Below are 18,847 nucleotides of genomic sequence, written 5' to 3'. Positions count from 1 at the left end.
CATCTGGAATGGAGCCCATTGTGCCTAGTGATTGCAGCACGTACTGTGTTGTGTGTAATGCCATTTTCACTTGTTTGCAGCAGAGCCATGGCAGATGCCCATCCCACAAATGCTCAGTCGAAACACCTGCCTGGATACCCATTCAGCACTCTACCGTAAGTTTGAGCCTTTTAATGCAAAGCTTTGAGAGACTGAATGGTAAGTCTCTGTATTTGGAGCAGTGCTGCCAGGTAAAATTTCAAGACTTAGTGCTTGAGAAAGAATAGAAGCAAGTCCTAAGACCAAACTAAACTCTGTGGGAAGCCTGAGCTGTTGAAATGTTGGGTATGGTCTTAGCAGGGCTTCTTCAGAAGTTCACCATCTTCTTTTTTTTTTTAATTTCATTCCATGTGGAGCATGGGGATCAGTGGCAAGCGTGGCGTGGCAAGCATAGTTGTTGGTAGAATCCAAATCAAATGGAATGTGGAGTTCCTGCCACTTGCTCTAACTAACTGTGCTCCAGCTGAGCGTGATGACAAGAAGCCTGCTAGTTCTGCCCAGTCGTGGGCATGGTTTGTGGGAATTAATCTGTATGCTCCTGCTGGGGCTGCCAGGAATAAGTGACATTTATAGCACCGCTTGTCCCCAGATTCAGATGGTGACACCATGATAGGGAGATGCTTATTTCTTTTCCACTTTTTCATGGAAGAAAGACTGGTGATCCTATGTGCTTCATGGACTAATAAGTAGGAAAATTAGTCCAGTGTAGGTAACTTTTGAGATGGTGGGCAGTAAGTGAACTTTACTGGAGTGGAAGTGGCCTGTTTAAATGCTGTCAATTAGATGGCTTCAGTGAGATTTGCTTTAACTATCAAGGACATAGTAATATTTGAAGAGAAAAAAGAAACTGCGGTCAAGTTGACACTGCATTGATTTATATCTTGTCTGAATATACATTGTATATAGAGCCAAATCCTTGGATGCTGGAAGTTAGAGGGCTGACTAATAGAGCTATGATGATTTATCTCAGCTGAGGAGCTGGCAGGATTTAGGTGACATTTTCTTTGGCTCTAGACCACAGATTGATGTTGGTCCTCAGCTATCAACTTGTCACCATTTATGAGTAGATGAATGAGAAACAGATTCCAGTTTTTGTCCTCCTTTGGTCTCTTGCTGATCTTGAAAGTGATTGTAAACTCTGTATTTTTGGTTGTCTTTAAATTATGTTAAAATTAATGATATAACTGTTAATCTATCTATGAAAATAGACCCACAGAAACATATTTATTGAACCACTGAGCTTAACAGATGTTTTCTATCTGAGGATCTAGCCCAGTAACTAATTTCTAAGTCTTAATTATTTGTTTACATTCTCATAGAATTTTGATTGACTTTGTGATGTGGCCTGATTGTTATTTGGTTTGTATAGAGAGGGCTGTGGCATAAGCACAAGTATAGCAGTGTGGTGCTCTCTGAAATGGAAATATTTGATAGTAAAAGTAATTAGGTCAGGAGCAGTTGCACTCAGTGATTTCCATTAACATCAAGAACTTACTTTCTGGACAGTTACTTTCATAAGCTTTCATAAGTAAAATATTTTTTCTTCCCATCTGGGTATGTTTTTAGAATATTTCTTTCTTAAGCCATCAAAAATGAAAAGATTTAGATTGATTAGTCTTCGCTTGTTGTGTTACACCAGACATGTGCATGCATGGGTAATTTCTATAGACCTGCTATCTTGTATATTTGCATATTGACACAAAAAATGGTAAACTGAGGATCATGCTTTGTTCTCTTTGTTAGCACTAGAAGTGATCTAACACCAGTGTTATTTTTAAACAGTTACAGCGGGGAGAAAAATAACAACAGAACACAAAAGCTTACTATTAGAATGCAGTTCAATTGTTCAGTTAGTTACTGTTTTCTGGAAATACAGCGTACAGCATGTGTTCATGAAATAACTGCCTGTTTGAAGGTTGCTTCCATATGTATTTAAACGTTGAATGGAGTGAAGGAGCTCAACAATACCGCACAAATAAGTTGGAGTTCACAAGATAACTCCCGTGCTGGTTCTTTTTTATTGTTTTGTTTTATTTATTTATCTATCTATCTATATATCTATTTATTTCCCATTAAGCCATTTCCTGTACAGCCAACCAGATTTTTCTGCCTACTTATTTGAATTGAGTATTTATAAGCATTTATTTGTAAGCCGGCTATTATAACTCTGTGCAACAACCAAAGTATATGTTTGGATACCTCTTAAGAGCAGTGTAGGAAACAGTGTGAAAGAATGACTGTAAAACAAACAGGGCAAACATCCTCCTTCACCCATGATGTCTGCATCACCCTGGAATCCATGAGTTTGGGAGAGATTTTTCTCTCCTTTTTCAGCAGTCTTTAAAAAAAGCACTACGTCCTCTCCTGGGATTGCCTTTGCCATCTAGTGCAAGATCCAGGAGATCTAGCAGTTATGTAACAGTCTGACGCTTTTGCAGTCCTTAATTTACTGTCTTTTTTGAATTTACTGATGGTTCTTGCAATTAAGATTCTCAGTTCTGTTTGGCAACTCACCATCTGCAAAAGAGGGCATAAGTGAACACTGACTTTCTGCGCCTTCACAATGTCCTTAATTAGATTCATTTTAAATCTGAGAGTTTTAATCAGGGGAATTACCTAAGGGTGTCTTTGTCTGCACTTACACTTTTAGTCATGTCTTCCAAAGGATTTGTAGCGTTTGATTATAAGATACTCCAAAAGGAGTTTCACTGCTTTGCTGTTGGCATACTAAACTTTCCTTTTGCTAGGATGGCTTGCTTGCTAGATCTATTATGCAGAGATAATGAAGTATCACAGACTGCATCTGTGTTGTAGAAATATTTGGGGTTAACAACATTTTTTGAGGTCAGCATTCAACACATTCTCTGTGCAGTGTTAATAGCTTCTCTCTGCTTTTTCACACTGCAGAGCTCTTGGTCCATCATCCTAATCCCCTTCCACCCTTTTGGGACGTCTTCTGCTACGAAGAAACAGCAGAAAGGAGTGGTAAAGGTTATCTGGGGCACGAAAGATTTCTAGTGAGTGTCCTAAGTCGCTGCTTTGCAGAGCCTCATTCAGTGCCATATAACCCCTCAGTGTTCAGAAGTAAACATGGACTTTGAGAGCAGTGGAAGATGTAGAAAGATATTCACAGCTGTACATGCTACCATAGCTCATACAATCATAGAATCATCAAATCATTAAGGTTGTAGAAGACCACTAACATCATCAACTCCAACTGTCAACCCTTCCCCACCATGCCAACCAAACCGTGTCTCTCAATGCTACACCTCAACCATTCTTGAACACCTCCAGGGATGATGACCCCACCACCTCCCTTGGAAGCCTATTTCAATACCTCCCTACTCTTTCGGAGAACCTTTTCCTAATATGCAACCTGAATCTCCCCTGGTGCTACTCAAAACCATTCACTCTTGTCCCATTGCTGTTACCTGGGAGAGGAGGCCAACCCCTCCTTCTCTACAATCTCTATTCAGTGAGATGTAGAGAGTGACTGGGTCTCTCCAGACTGAACAATCCCAGTTCCCACAGTCACTCCCCATAAGACTTGTGCTCCAGATCCTTCACTGCTTTGTTGAACATCTTTGGACACTCTCCAGGGCCTTGATGTCTCTCCTGTAGCGAGGTGTCCAAATCTCATGGGCTGTAGCTTTATGTAGATGCTACACCGTGGGAATACAGTGCACATTTTGGCTGCCAGCTTGCTTGGCAGCTGAGCCTGATGTCTTTCTGCCCTCACAAGGAGAGTAAAAGTCACTCCTTCCTGAGCCCTGCATACATATGTGGGATATTATGGTTCTGTTTACATGGGATAAATCAGTGAACAGATGATAAAGTTACTTTGGCTTTGACTTTTCCCAGTTTACTGGGAACACTGGAGGGACAAGAATGCACTCTAGCCCTGCACAGTATCTGATTTTAGCTTGATCTGGAAGTTAGCTCACAAGCATTTCTGGTTCAAGCTAATCAAGGATTTTCTTCTTCACTGAAGTTATTCTAAAGAATAACCCTTTGGAAGGTGCCTACATGTTAGTTCCAGTAGTTGTGCTTTATGTAAAGAATGTTCTGACTCTTGTACAGTGGAGCCAAGTGGGAACATATTGAAACACGCATGTTCTGTTTTGTTTTAATGCTCTGAGTCTGGAAGAATTGTTTCTGAAATCAGTCTTGCTCTCTTTAAGCACAAAACAAATAAATGGCTCTGTTTGGCCAGACTCACCACTCTCCTGAGACTTCACGTTGTGAACTGTGTCCCTTCCTCTCCTGTGTGGATGTGCTCCATAAAACACGTAAATAGCTCTGCACTCCAGAAAGTGCCTTTTGCAGGGGCTCCTTCACTCTCCCTGAGCTTTAAGTCTTTTTCTATTAAAACACTGTTAGCTAATAAATTCTGTCGACAATCTGGGTGGTGGAAAATGTTTTTTTTTGTTGTTAGTTTTTTTGGTTTTTTTTTGGCTAATATGTGAAATATTTGAAAACTGAGCTATTAATACAATGCTCTGTTCTTATGTCTTTCACCTTTGTGCTGATGGTAATGGAAAATTCGAAGTGCTAAAATTCAGCTTTGTTTTTAAAGGCGGTATTAAAGCAATAGCATGCATGTTTCTGCTGGGTCATGGTATTCCTGCAGCTCTTCATCGTTCTCACTCCTGCACCCCTCCTTGCCTAGTGCTGGAAGCACTTTCCTGTCCACCTCTTCACCATTTAAAGAGGCTGTCTGTATCCTGCATTACTGAAATGCTGTCATCGATTTCCAGCTACTAAATCTGGTTTTAAACTAGCCACTTAAATCCCTCTTCCCCTTGCTCAGCCCTCTGATGCTTTTTTCTCATTTGCATCCCCTCTCCCCTTCCCAATCTCCCTTATGACAGAGGTGGGGAAGAGCTGGGACATCTCTCCTGTAATCAGATTTATGGATTCAGTGGGGAGAAGTTCAGCTAAAGTGAGGTAGTGTTGGATTAGCAGTAAAGCACAGCACATCCCAGCAGGGCAGCAAATCCTTCATGCTTGGGCAGACAGAGGCAGACTCTAGCAGTGCATGTGTTAACAGAAGTGACTGGCTCAGGAGCAAAATTTGAGAGAAACGGCAATAGGAGCCACTTGGTGCTCAATTTAATCAAGGACTGAGGAAAGAAAAGGGAAATAAGATTTAAAAAGATGTAATGACACTTTGACAATTACATATATATACTTATGAGCCATGTTGTCCTTCCTCAAGTTTTAGTTAATGTGACCCCAGTGGCACAAGGAGGGGGGGAGTTTCGCAATTGCAAAACAAGCTCAGAAATCCTTCAGATAAGGTGATAATTCAGTCTTAAAATTCAAATGATACACATTAAGTTGTACAAATCCACTATCTGCAGATTGACCCACTTAGTTGCTCGACTTCATCATAAGGAAACATTTCACGTGAGTTATTTACAATGAGTAATCTCATTAAGCACACGTTATGTATAGGATATCTGCTGTCTTTATTGCTGTATTTTTTTTATGAGAATCACCAGGATGTTGTTACAGGATACCCAGTCACCCAAGCGCAGCAGTGCATAGCTGAAAACAAAATGAATCTATAATTTCAGTTCTGCTTTAAGCTGAAACTCAGTATTGATCTTTGTCAACAATTATTTAAGGGTAAATTTTTATTGAAGAATTAGCTACCTAATATTTCTGCAGCTCATGAGGTTTATGAGCAAATATATATACATCTATAAATAATATCTTTCTGGACAGGATTTTAGATTTCTGCTTCAAAGCCCGATTTAAAGTAATGTTCTGGCAGCATCACTGGAGTTTAAAAACAGTGTGCACATCCAACTTCTATAGTATTTATTATTTTTTATTCCCTGATGCAAAGCATGATTGGAGTATAGTTTTTCTGTTAACACATACATTGCTTAAGGGTTATCTCCCAGGAGTGTTGATATTCCTAAGCTATGCTTTTCTGGCACGAGAAATTCCATGCTAAGGTCAAACACGAGCGATTCAAGTATTCTGAGTTTATGGACCTATACATACAGTTAGCTCCACTCTTTGTTTACATCCTGCAATAATCCACAAATATGATTAATAGTATTTCTCAAAGTATTTCTAGTCCCCAGTTAAGTAGTGAGCATTCTTAACCAAAGGGTGGTTCAAGTGGAGCATTAGGACTGTGCCTCCAGTATGTCAGTAACTCTTTCCTCAATGATAGTAAGAAACTGCACCTTAGCAAGGCACCTCATTGTGCCTGGTACTCTAAAAAAAATGTATAGAAGAAGGTTGTGTAGAAGACAAAGAGTAGAAGTTGTAGTAGAAGGCTGATCCTGTATGTCATGGGAGCATTGCACAGGCATTTCTGAAGAAGTGAACATTAAAAAATTCTGAAAAGGCAGATGGAATTCTCATATCTCTGTCATTTGAGGCTTTTATACACATATATATATTTCCCTGCTTAGCAATATTTCATAGAGATAGTGAAAGAGAAGTTGATCTCTCCAGGTTTGTATCAATGAAAGTCTACAAACACTTTTAAGATGCAGTTCATCCTTAGTCTATTTTTTAAAGTATGATCTGGGCTGTTGAAAGGTGTGCTGCTTTTGATTAATGGTAAAGGTGATATAGATGGCAATCTCTGGTCAAGGTGTCAGGTTATCCTATGAGAAGATTTCTAAGTATTGGCAAGGTGGTGACCAGCACCTCATTATGAGACATTCCTTCGAGGCTACCCCAGTATCAGAATATCAGATGTTCCTTTGTAGATGTGTGAAGCTGCTACTGACTTCTGATCAAAATGCAAATGAATACAGGTTTGGACCATAATCACAGAATCACCAAGGTTGGAAAAGACCTTCAAGATCATCCAGTCCAACCATCCACCTGTTACCAACAGTACTCACTAAACCATGTCCCTCAACACAAAATTCAAGTGTTCCTTGAACACCTCCAGGGTCAGTGACTCCACCACCTCCCTGGGCAGCCCATTCCAGTGCCTGACCACTCTTTCAGAAAAGTAGAATTTCCTAATTTCACGGCATAACCTAAGACATAGAACTATTCAGCATCTCACATAACCCTGTATTATATCAACCACCTATTTCCTTAATACCATGAAAAAAGTTCTATTTAACCATAACAGACTACATGTTTTAGTTCATTTTTATTTGTACCTTTAAATTGCAAGTCCTGTTTTCATTCAGTAAATGCCCTGTAATGCCATGCACATTTACAGGGATATAGAAAAATGAAGGTCTCTCATTATCACATAAATGGCTGTGAATAGCCACCTAGAATGTGTTCTCCAAAGACTTATTTGCCCAAAGTTCTGAATGTCTCCTGTGTTGTGCCTGGGGAATGTCCCTTCAGCTCTGTTGGTATCACTCATGTGCCACGACAAATGAGCATAGGAATCCTGCCCTGGGGCTGATCCTGTATGTCATGGGAGCATTGCACAGGCATTTCTGAAGAAATGAACATTAAAAAATTCTGAAAAGGCAGATGGAATTCTCATATCTCTGTCATTTGGGGCTTTTATACATATATATATATTTCCATTTGGGAACAGGCATGCAAATTAGGATTTGTTTGCTTTGTTTGTTTGCTTTGGGTGCTCTAGGGAAGCAAAAAATATAAATGGGAAACTGTCTGTGAACCATATAATTAATAAACTGCTCTGTGCTACAGGAAGGCTATGAATTTTAGGTCTGAATACCCTGTGCTTTCAGGGCTTTGCAAATTAAAACTCCAGTTATCCATGCAAGCAGACCTAGGTTGTGTCATCCCTTCTGGGAGTTGAGCATTGCCAAAAAACCAAAGGTTTTAGTTCAGCCTTGTTTGTTGATGGCTCTTGCAGTCTAAACGAAGCTTGTGTATACATCTGTGTGCCTCTGAGTTTTCTGTTTGGGCATCGGCCTTTTTTCATCTCATGTGAAGTCACAGGGACAAATACTTGTTTGAAATGTTTAATCTTTATTGTGAATTCTGATACATCCTATCAATCATACCAACTGTACCTACTCATCTGAGCCAAGGTAGGCCCATCTTTTTTTTTTTTCTTAGCCTGGGTACTTAATGGTATTTCCTTAGTGTCTGGACATCTTAGGATATTAATCTGTTGTTATAAGGCCTGTGATAAGAATTTGGGGAAAGCCATTGTCTCAATTTTAGAATTGAAGAAGGTATTGAAGGCCAGGTTGGATAGAGCACTGGGCAAATTGACCTAGCGCCTGATCTAGTGGTTGGCAACCCATGGAAAGAGCTGGAACTAGATGACCTTTGAGATCATCATGGGTGGTGATGCACTGGAACAGGTTGCCCAAGGAAGTTGTGGATGCCCCATCCCTGGAGGTATTCAAGGCCAGGCTGGATGTGGCTCTGGACAGCCTGGTCTGGTGGTTGGTGACCCTGCATGTAGCAGGGGGGTTGAAACTAGATGATCATTGGGGTCCCTTTCAACACAGGCCATTCTATGACTCTGTGATCCCTTTCATCCCAAACCACTCTGTGATTCTGATACAATACACCAGTACTATTTATAGAGGGACCTGATCATATGATTTTATGATTCTACGAATATGACTGCCACATAGAGGACAGTCAAACATGCCATTTTTGGAACAAGTGCTGCACTCAAGAAAATTAACCCATGACAGAATTGTTAGCCCAAATGTGATGCCGTATCTTTGTAAAACATTTCACTGGTCAGCTCTCGGAACAACCTTGGAGAAGAGAGTGACAGAACAGGGCATTATTCGTTTGTGGAAAGGGAAGAGGCATTTTACACATATTTACGATCATAGCAAATGGAGTAACTTCAGGAAAAGATTTTGATAGGTTGTTTTGGCAGCCTGGGCTATCTCTTTATTTGGTTATTTACCTTCAACTTAGGAGCTGTGTTTGAGCTGTAGAGCAACAGGGCGACTGAGGTGTGTAGGAGCTGTCAGATCTGCAATCTGCTCTCCTGTCACTGTCGATGCTGAGAGCCATGTTCCAGGGCAGCTACATTTAGAGGTGAAGTGTATGTATTACTTTGAGTTGTTTTTAATGTAAAACAAAAAAGCATCTAAAGCATCTAAAATTTGATGTGCTATAATTAAAGGAAAAGCAAAACAAGAAAAAGGCTGAAGCTTTTCCTCCCACAAATGCATAGGATGTATACGTATTTTTGTATAGACTTTTCAATACCTACTTCATGCCCCTGGCACCTGAGCTTATGCCAGCTGTGTGGATCTCTGCTACATAAATACGATCCTCATCCTCAGCTAATCTAAACTTGTTCAATGCCAGTCCTTATTTGCTGTGCCACTTGTCAATCTTACAGTGGTGGTATTCCCTTCATTGACACTACCAGTCTGGGATTTCCTGACTGAAGGATGAGCCTTGAATTATTTTGAGCGGTATTCGTATTTGGACAACCATTTACTATCTTAAAACTGTTTGGCAACATGGACCGAACAAGGGAAGAGCAGTGATTTCTAGCACTGGATAGCCAGCAGTGGGATTTAAATGTCATGACAGTAGCAGAATGGAAACACTGCACTGCAGCACAGAGAATAAGCTTCAGAAGACTGAATCTAGCCATTTGTTGTTACAGGAAACACTGTCATGTCATACATCTCTCAAACTTGGAAAAGATTCACTGTCACTCTTCTTCTAACCTCCACTGCCACCCTGTGCTGGCCACTGCTGCAGGATACATATGATAGAACAAAGCATGACACACAAAAAGCCACTATTTAAAGATGAGTCTCAGTTGGAATGCCAGGTGAATATCTTATCAGAGAATTTGTGATCTACCTCACTTTTGCCCCTTGCTGCATCCCTATTTGTTGCAGATCTGCATGGTAGATAGAGCTTTTCTTTCTAAGCTCTGTCCAGGCATTCTAAGGAGCCAATTTATGTCACATTTGATACTAGCAGACTTACTCTATTTAAATGGTTCATAAAATTATAGAGTAGCCATAGCAGAGAAAAGAAAAATCCCAACTGAAATTTATAGCCCTGCAGCTGATGGAGGTCTACAGTTGATACTTAGAGATAAGGAGTGGTAACTCATCAAGTACAGTGATATTTCCCATGGAATATCTTTCTTGCAATCAGAAGATTAGAGGCTTCTTATGCTTGAGGTTATGGATGGACAGTTGTGAGAGATAAGAACTCATTCAAATAAAAGATAAGTGGAACAAACTTCTGTTGTCAGATATGCTAGAGTAAATCTAGTAAATCTAGTTTGGTTCCTCATTCTCTTCTTGGCTAGCGAAAGTCTTTAAAACCAGAATATTTGACTACTCTCATGAGTAGGTTGTTTGGGTTGTTTTTTTGTTTTGTTTTGTTTTGTTTTAAATAGAGAAAGAACTTTTGCTAATATAATCTTAGTGTTTACCTTATCGATTCTTAACAGTAATACAATTTTTACTTATCAGATATAGACATCAGATTTCTAGAGTAGTATGTAGGCTTATTCTACTTGAATATAATCTAATCAGCTATGTGTTTCCCCCCCCCTGTAGATCCATGTAGATACACGTGCTTTAGGAAATTCAAGGGGTCATTTAAACAATGATTTTTTTCTGCTTTCTTTCTCAAAATTCAAATTGCAATGAACTTTCTGAAATAACAATTCTATTGCTATACATCATCTCCTATAACAAAAAATGCTTTTATTTTCCATTTCTTTTTATACATTGTTTGTGGCTGATATGGTACTGTGGAGCTCTTGTAAGATTATTCACAATCTTTCTATTCCACGTCGTAGTAGGACTTTGTATCTCCTTTCATTTCTGTGAAATCAATTGCAAAATTGATTTTGGAGTGAAAGTAGAAGGATGTCCTCTAGTTTATCACCTCTTATAATTAAAGAATTTGAATTAGGTTTGTCATTTCACAGCATTCACAGTAGCAGCTTAGGAGATTGCATGCTGATTGAGTTCTTACATATGCCTAACCAATGTTAAGCAGTTAAACTTTGTTAAACTTTCTGAAAAGGGAGCTTATTAAACGCTCTATTTATGAAAACCAATCTTGACATCTATATTAATTTATATCTGATTATTTTACTGTCTTCAAATGGTTTTTTGGACATGGAAATCAGATACTATTTTTTATTTTGGCCTTGTTTAACAGTGATAATTTACAACATCACTGCAGCTATGTGGCAGTGAGCTGTTTTGTGTTCCAGTTTTTACGTAATTAACTGGATTGCCAACTTATTACCAAGTACTTATTTCTGGTCAATTTGCATAAAATGCAGCATCATGGCTGATTCAGTGCAAAACTTTGTGGTTTTAGAAACACATTTTATGCTCTTATTTTAGTTGAGAATGTTTAAGTGCCAGAGCTCCAAGTTGAAGCTACCAGTGTTCAAGGTGACACAAACATAAATGTTTTAGAATAACATGGCTTTAAAGCATATAAAATGAAATGTTAGTGTTTGCTTTTAAGCAGATGTTCCACACACTTCAGTATATTAATACCCTACAGTTTATACGGTCTTCTATGCTGTTGTATTGTCATCTTTACACCTTTGTTCTTACCTTATCATTTCTGTTTATCCATCATGACTGAAAATACTGTCACACCTGCAGAGGCCTCAAATTTATCTTGCTTTCTGAGCAGAAGCCAATAGACCCCAACTGTCACAAAATTGAAATGGCTGGATAATAACAAATTGCTTCTCGTCCTTGCTGCTATTGTCTAAGTGGTCTGGGCTATCATGAAATGCTCTCTGACAGCCAGTCTAGTAGTCAGGAATACATCACAGGATTATAACATCTTGGGTCCACATAAACACTAAAGTGGCTAACATACAGTTTAGACAACATTCAAGTCCCAAATCCAAATAGGCAATTCATGAAGTCCATTCCCATTCCTGTTGTCCTTTCCTCACCACAGGGATTCCTGCAGGACTTAAAGCAGCAGAGTACTCAGAGTAAGTTTCCCATCCTTAGTCTGAAGCTTCTTTTCATTTCTCTTTGTAAAACTGGGCTCCTTTGGTAGATAGGATGGAGACTTCCTCTGTCTGAGCTTCATTCGCTGCTGATAAATGTAGTGCTCTCCTGGAAGGTGGAAACTGGGGGTTTGACCTCCAGCATGAAACTTGTGTTGAACTCTGAACTTCAATTCACAAAATGCAGTTATCTTAAGAGTACCCCATCTTCCATCCATCTTTTGAGGGGAAAGGATGAAGCAATAACCTCTACTCAAAGGGACAACTCAGGTGTGTAAGTAGAGGAGAGGGTTGTAGGCAATGTGTCATAACCTCTTCTAGCTGCACAGGTCAGGCAGATACCTCTAAGTAGGAGATGGAGAAATTCAGAAATATCTTTTTGTCACTCTTATTGCTCCCTGCATCCAGCCAACATGCTGCTTTTTCTGAATTTTGTTATTTGTCATTTTCATGAACTGCATTGCAGGAATCAGATCAGGCAACTATTAGCATCACTGCACATTCTTTATGAGTGGCTGGCTAATTCAACTGTGCTGCTCTCAAACTGTGGCAGAAACATTAATGACAATATGCATTGTCACCTTAAGACCCCTAGAGTGACCCTAATGGTGTAGCCTAGGGAGACACTGGAAAACATATCAGAAAATTACCTAGGTCCCCAATTAAGACCAGAGCAGAGTATCATATCAACATGACAGAACATCTGTAAGCAAGTGGTTTGTCTTTATAGTGTGAGAATTATAGAATCACCAAATTGCAGAGGTTGGAAGGGACCTCAAGAGACCATCGAGTCCAACCTCTCTGCCAAGGCAGGTTCCTCTGCCTAGATAGGTCACGCAGGTAGGTATCTAGATGGGTCTTGAATATCTCCATAGAAGGAGACTCTACAATCTCTTCCAGTACTCTGTCACTCTTACTTTAAAGAAGCTCTTCCACTAATTTTCATGCAACTTCCTATGTTCAAGTTTTTGGCTATTGCTCCTTGTCCATTGCTATGGACCACCAAGAAGAACCTGGCCTCATCGATTTAGCTCCCACCTCCTTTTAGATATTTATAAATATTAATCATATCCCCCCTCAATCTTTTGCCCAGGCTGAACAGACCCAAATTACTCAGACTTTCCTTATATGGGACATACTCCAAGCCCTTCATCACCTTTGTGGCCCTCTGTGGGAGCCTTTCTAGGAGATCCCTGTTGAGAAAGATTGCAATTTTTGTTTGTTTGTTTGTTTTTGGAAGAATGTAATAAAACTGTAGGTACTGATAATGGTTATAGACTTAAGTTGTCAAGTTTTTTTTTTTTTTTTTTTTTTTTTTTTTTTTTTTTCCATGTTTTTGCTGGGCTTTCATTTGAGCTACACCGTACAAAAATAAGGAGCAAATTCTACCTACAACTATAAACTGAGCGGCTGAGCAGCAAGAACGTGAGCTGTGATAAGGTCTTATGTTACATCAGTTCAGTTCAAAGCTGCAGGACCTTTTCGTAAGGCTTTGTAGATGTACATTTCTATGCTAATTTATGGAAGCAAAGAATTGGGAGCCACAGTAGTTAGGAGCATTAAATTGCATTGCTTAGAAAATCTAGGTGATTTAAAATACTTTGGGAAGCTCAGCAACACCATGACATGCAGTTTCACTGAACTTTAGCTCACTTACTTTCTACTTTCTAAAGATAGTAATATGTGTTGGCAAGAATAGTCTGTCTTATTCTGACTGATCACCTCTTCATTTCACAGACTGACTGTAAGAAAAGATTAGGTGTCACTGTGAGTAGCTCATGAATTAGATTTCAATTCCTTATAAAATAATTGAATAAATGTCCGGAGATGAAATCAGTAAAATCTAGAGGGTAATAGAAGTTTGGGTAAACAAGCAGCATGATTTTTATAGAGAACAAATCATGCAAGACACACTTAATTGCTTGTTCTGATAGAATTACTAAATTATTAGCTGCTGCTTATATTTTTGGGGGATAGACTTTCTAAAACATCATGAGCAGTTAGACTTCCAGCTCCTGCTGATTTTAAGAGCTTGCCACATTATCTCCTGAAGTTTTAAAGAAAAGTTCATCTTAATTGGCTTGGAGTTTAGACTTCCTACATGACTTCCCAGGCCCCCAGGAGTGACTGTGCCCAGATGCATATATGTTGAGCTACAGAATGATGATGGCACTGCTTCTAACCATTATTATATGCAGGCTTGCTTGATATTTTCATTGATTATAGAAAAGTCAGGCTCAAATCATCATGCCAAGGAAATGTGCAGACCAGAATTTAGCCATGAGCTTTAATATAATACTGTAGAACAACGACTCTCTCTAAAAAACACTAAAAAACTTGTGCTAGATTTAATGCTAAAATTTAGACATCAGCTGGAGAAGAAAATAGAACTTTATCAACTCTTTTGACCAACGGAGATGCTTCAAAGATCTGTTACATTATGCTGACATTTTTTGGAATTCATAGAATCACAGAATGGTTTAGGTTAGAAGGAACCTTTAAGATCATCTCGTTCCAACTCCACTGCATGGACACCTCCCTCTAGAACAGGTTGCTCACAGCCCCATCTAGCCTGGCCTTGAATGCTTCCAGGGAGAGGGCATCCACAGCCACACTGGGCAGCCTGTTCCAGTGTCTCACCACCCTCACAGTGAAGAATTTCTTCCTGATATCTCATCTAAATCTACCCTGTTCCAGTTTAAAGCCATTTTCCCTCATCCTGTCGCTACATGCTCATATAAAAAGTTTCTCCCCAGCTTTCCTGTAGACCCCTCCAGGTACTGGAAGGCTGCTATAAGGTCCCCATGGAGCCTTCTTTTCTCCAGGCTGAAAAGCCCCAACTCCCTCAGTCTGTCCTCATAGGTGAGGTGCTCCAGCCCTCTGATCATCTTTGTGGCCCTCATCTAGACCTGCTCCAACAGCTCGATGTCTTTCTTGTGTTGGGGGCCCAAGAAGTGGAATCACTAATTAAAATTATTTTAATTCATCTAATTACTCTGAATGGAAGCAAATTCAGGAAAATTAATTCAGCTAAATCAAAGAAAGGATATAGTAGCACTGACATATAATAACACACACTTCTAAAACAGATCTAGTTGAAAGATTTAGGAGAAGTCAATGATTTGGACCAATAAATGTAAATCAGTTAACTCATTTCAACTGTCAGAACTCCTTGCAATGAAATATGGACATGTCTACTGCCACTGTATAATGGGAAGTTCTCTGAAGGTAGCAAATATTGAGTTTGTTCTACGAGTGAAAAGCTGAATCATAGCTGGTATTTTAAGAGGAGTACAAGAGGGAGATTTGGCTGAAGCTAACAATATCTTGTTTGAAACAGATGTCCTCAGGCATCAAGTGGTCAAGATTGAGAAAGAGTTGAAAACAAAAGATACAGGAGGTGTTTCTGAGATACAGCAGCAGAAAATGTGTGGAAGACAGAGTTAGATTGGGATCAGTCATTCAGAACTGAGATGGAGAAAATTGGAAGAACAGGAATAATGAAGATAAGAAACGAAAGGCTACTGAATGGTAACTAGTGGAGGAAGTCTTATCAACTGTGTAAAAAGTTGGTTGCTACTACTTGAAAACCATGTAGAGTTTAAATGAAGGCAAAATCAACAGCTAATCTAGAAGCTAATTAAAAAACAAAAATATTTAGGGTTTTTCTTTTTCTTTTTTCCCCCCCAGTGATCTGGTTGGTCTCTGCATGTCTTGATGATGACTGAGGACCTTTGAGATTTCAGGCTGTGGTCCTACTTAGGTAGAACTATCACAGATGAAATAATGAATTTAATGAAGTTAATTTAGTGTCAGTTGATTTCAGTGTTGACAGAAATGCCACAACATAAGATGATTTAATTGCAAAGAAAATGGAAGGGCATGAAACATCTTCAAGGCTGAAATTCAATAAATTCAGGTATTGAGTGAGATGTGTTATTTTCCATACTTCTAGTCAAAGAAAGTTAAAAAGTCTATGGAGGTGCAGAGCTGCATAAAGTTTGGTTCTGAAAGATTGTTGTAGTAAAAACAAATTAACCTTCTCTGATCAGTATAATCTACTTACTGATCTGAAGTTTGAAGATAATATTTATCAACTACCAGTCATTGAAATAATAAGCAAAATCTGTACTGGCCTGAAAGGATAAATTGCAAGTAAATAATTTAATCCTTTGTGTATAACAAAAAAAGAAAAAAAAAGAAAAAAAGAAAAAATGCAGGACATAATACAGAGTTTCTTATAACTTAAAAAATAAACTTATGGAACCATTTCTCGAACAGTTCTTCAATTAAATACCATCATTATTACTTATTCGGATTCTGCTTCTAAGTTGTAGTTAGTTTGAATCAAGAGTTAATTTTACCATGAATAGAATGATATGCCATTTTGATTGCTCTTGTGTGATTTTATGTTGCTCTTTTCTAGAAGGATAACTCAGTGTGATTCAGATTACCTGAAAACATAAAATGAGAGAAAACACAACCATCATGTAGGTGAATTGCCCCTTATTGGCAGCAGTCAATACAGAATTACTCAGTCTCACCAGATCCTTTTGTAGCTTTACACTGTTAACTTTCATTTGTGCTGCTGTGGGTTACTCAATATCTCCTGCAAACATTGTTAGCTACCTGTTATTCTCTTTTTCAGATGATTTATGGCTATTTTGAATTGCATATGTGCTAACAGAGACTTCACTAAATGCTCCCTTCTACAGTGAAAACATATCTTTTATTACTATCCTTTATTTTCAATTCTTGGCAAGCTGTTAACTCATTGGCAGATCTCTCCTTTGAACTACCAAGAGTGTAATTTCTTTAAGAGGTATTGATAAAAGATAGTTTAAAACTAGTTCTTGACTTCCTACTACGCTTTTTTTGGATCTGTCCTAAAATCTTTATTCTTCACTCCAGTTTGAGGTAGTTCTGCCCCATGTAAAGAAAGAAGCAACAGGAGCAGACGTGTTTTGGGAAAAGCACTAATCCTCATTACAAACAGTCATCTTTAGACACTTGCAGAGTGAGACTGAAGTCCTCAAAGCATAAAGAGGAGGCTAAATAAAAAGAAGTAGTCAGATCTTAACACATGGAATTTAAGGCTATAGAAGATGAAAGAGCAGAATGTAAAGGTATGATGGAAAATAACATTTTTAGCATATGTGTTAATGTCCAGGTACTGCTGTTTGGTGGGAATGTCCATGTCTTGCTCCATCCAGGTCAACTGCTCACATTCCCAAGGCTGATGAAGGAGTAATTAAATTGCGGCATTATGGTTTTTTAAAGAGTGTTCTGTTAAGCTGCTCTTTTCAAGGATACTACCTTCTCTTAACAAACAGCATGTAAATGCGTGAGTGCTACATCCCCAAGCATTCACTGTGATGTTCTTACATTCCTGGGACCTGAAACTGTCCTGAACCTCTTCCCTTCTGCCATGCACAAATTATATTCACATTGTAGGACAGTATAATTTTCTCAGTCTATTCATCTGCTGTGTGCTTAATGCAAAATGTACACATATTATGACAATAAATACTGAAATAGCAGAATTCTTGCAATTAGCCTCATTGAAGCTTTTGCTGCTCTACAGAGAGTTAAAATAAGTGGGTAATGTCTAGTTGTGCCAGTAGGTGTAGAGGAAGGATATCGTTAGAGAAGGTTTAATGGGAACACATGGTTTTCTGGCCATTCGCCCAGTGATCTTATACTGATTGGTGTTTTGGTGGGAGGAGAGGCTCTTTCTCTTCAAATATTTTGTCAGTCATTAATTTTAAACTCTTCCTGTTTGTCTTGAAGTAGTGCAGCAGTGTTCAGTGATGCCTGAGCACATGTGAAGCTACGATACCCATTATTACTCCCACTGCTCCTAATGCATACCGATTTGATCCAGGCCCTGTGCAAAGGTGCTTCTTTGACATCAGCTGTTACTTTCCTTTCTCTGTGTTTGTGCAGGTTATATAGCAAATTTTAAATGGAAAAGTATTTTGTTTCTGTTTTCCTAGGTGATCCCTTATGTTTAAGGGGTGTAAACTCCACCATTATTCATCAGACTGACCTGATGAAAAGGAAGATGAGGATACTTTAAAGGCCTCCCTTAAGTGTTTCAAAGATGCTCTACTTCAGTGGATGGGGAATTCACTGAATTCCTAAACTGAAAATGATGCAGAAGCAAGACAGGGAGAAAGAAAGCAAGACCCTAAAGAAGGAGAAAGGGTAACAGGGAAGAAAAGAACAGATTGTGAGACTATTAAATGTAAGCCTGTAGCTAGCACTTGATGGCGTCTGCATTTGCAGCTTAACAAATATTAGACAGTTGGTGGTTATGTAAAGACTTTATTTTACCTTAAATTTTACTGTGCTATCCTCCCACTGGCTTTTCCACTTGAGATTTCTTCATAACTTGACCTGGGAAAGGTTATTAAAGATAGGAATGGTCCTTCTTTATTCCTTTTTTTTTTTTTTTCTTTAAATCCTTTAATGAAAAGGGTGTGCCCATTATTGCTAAATGTACCCATTCCATGGCTTTCTGTTGGATCTCTGTTGGCTGCACTAGGGAAAATCAGAACACGTTGGCAGAAGTAAGACTAGACCTATTGGCTCATGGATCTCATTTCTATGCGTGGATACCAGAAACCTTTATTCCTTAAGGATATAAGGATATAAGGCTGTTGAATGCTTATGAAGTCCTTTCCAAGTTTGCATAACCTCTCTGTGGGTAAAGTAGTTTCAGGAGTTCTGCTTATTCTCGTGAAAGTAAAGTAATTGAAGTTTTCCAAACTTTAGATTAGCCACTTAATGTACCATGGCCCTTGAAGAACAAGCCAAGTACCCATTCTGTCCCACTCTTCCATGACTTATTAAAGGGTTGCTCTGGGTTTCAGAACCTCTTTATGG

General features: G+C 38.9%; 1 protein-coding gene across 4 annotated transcripts in view; it reads left to right on the top strand.

Annotated features, from left to right (window-relative positions):
• Positions 1-18,847, top strand: part of DLG2 (discs large MAGUK scaffold protein 2) — a 1,008,740-nt gene that overhangs the window by 166,610 nt on the left and 823,283 nt on the right. For 3 of the 4 annotated variants that reach the window (XM_090134093.1, XM_090134091.1, XM_090134096.1), the window contains one exon: positions 81-155. The exons of the other annotated variant lie outside the window; for it this stretch is intronic. In XM_090134093.1, coding sequence (XP_089990219.1) covers positions 81-155 — 75 coding nt within the window. The remainder of the gene's footprint in view (positions 1-80; positions 156-18,847) is intronic. 4 annotated transcript variants of the gene reach the window in all.

The sequence above is a fragment of the Phasianus colchicus genome, chromosome 1 (genome assembly GCF_987193195.1).
Source record: "Phasianus colchicus chromosome 1, bPhaCol1.hap1.1, whole genome shotgun sequence".
Taxonomy (NCBI): domain Eukaryota; kingdom Metazoa; phylum Chordata; class Aves; order Galliformes; family Phasianidae; genus Phasianus; species Phasianus colchicus.
The sequence above is the reverse complement of the archived record's forward strand: the minus strand, read 5'-3'. Positions and strand labels throughout refer to the sequence as shown.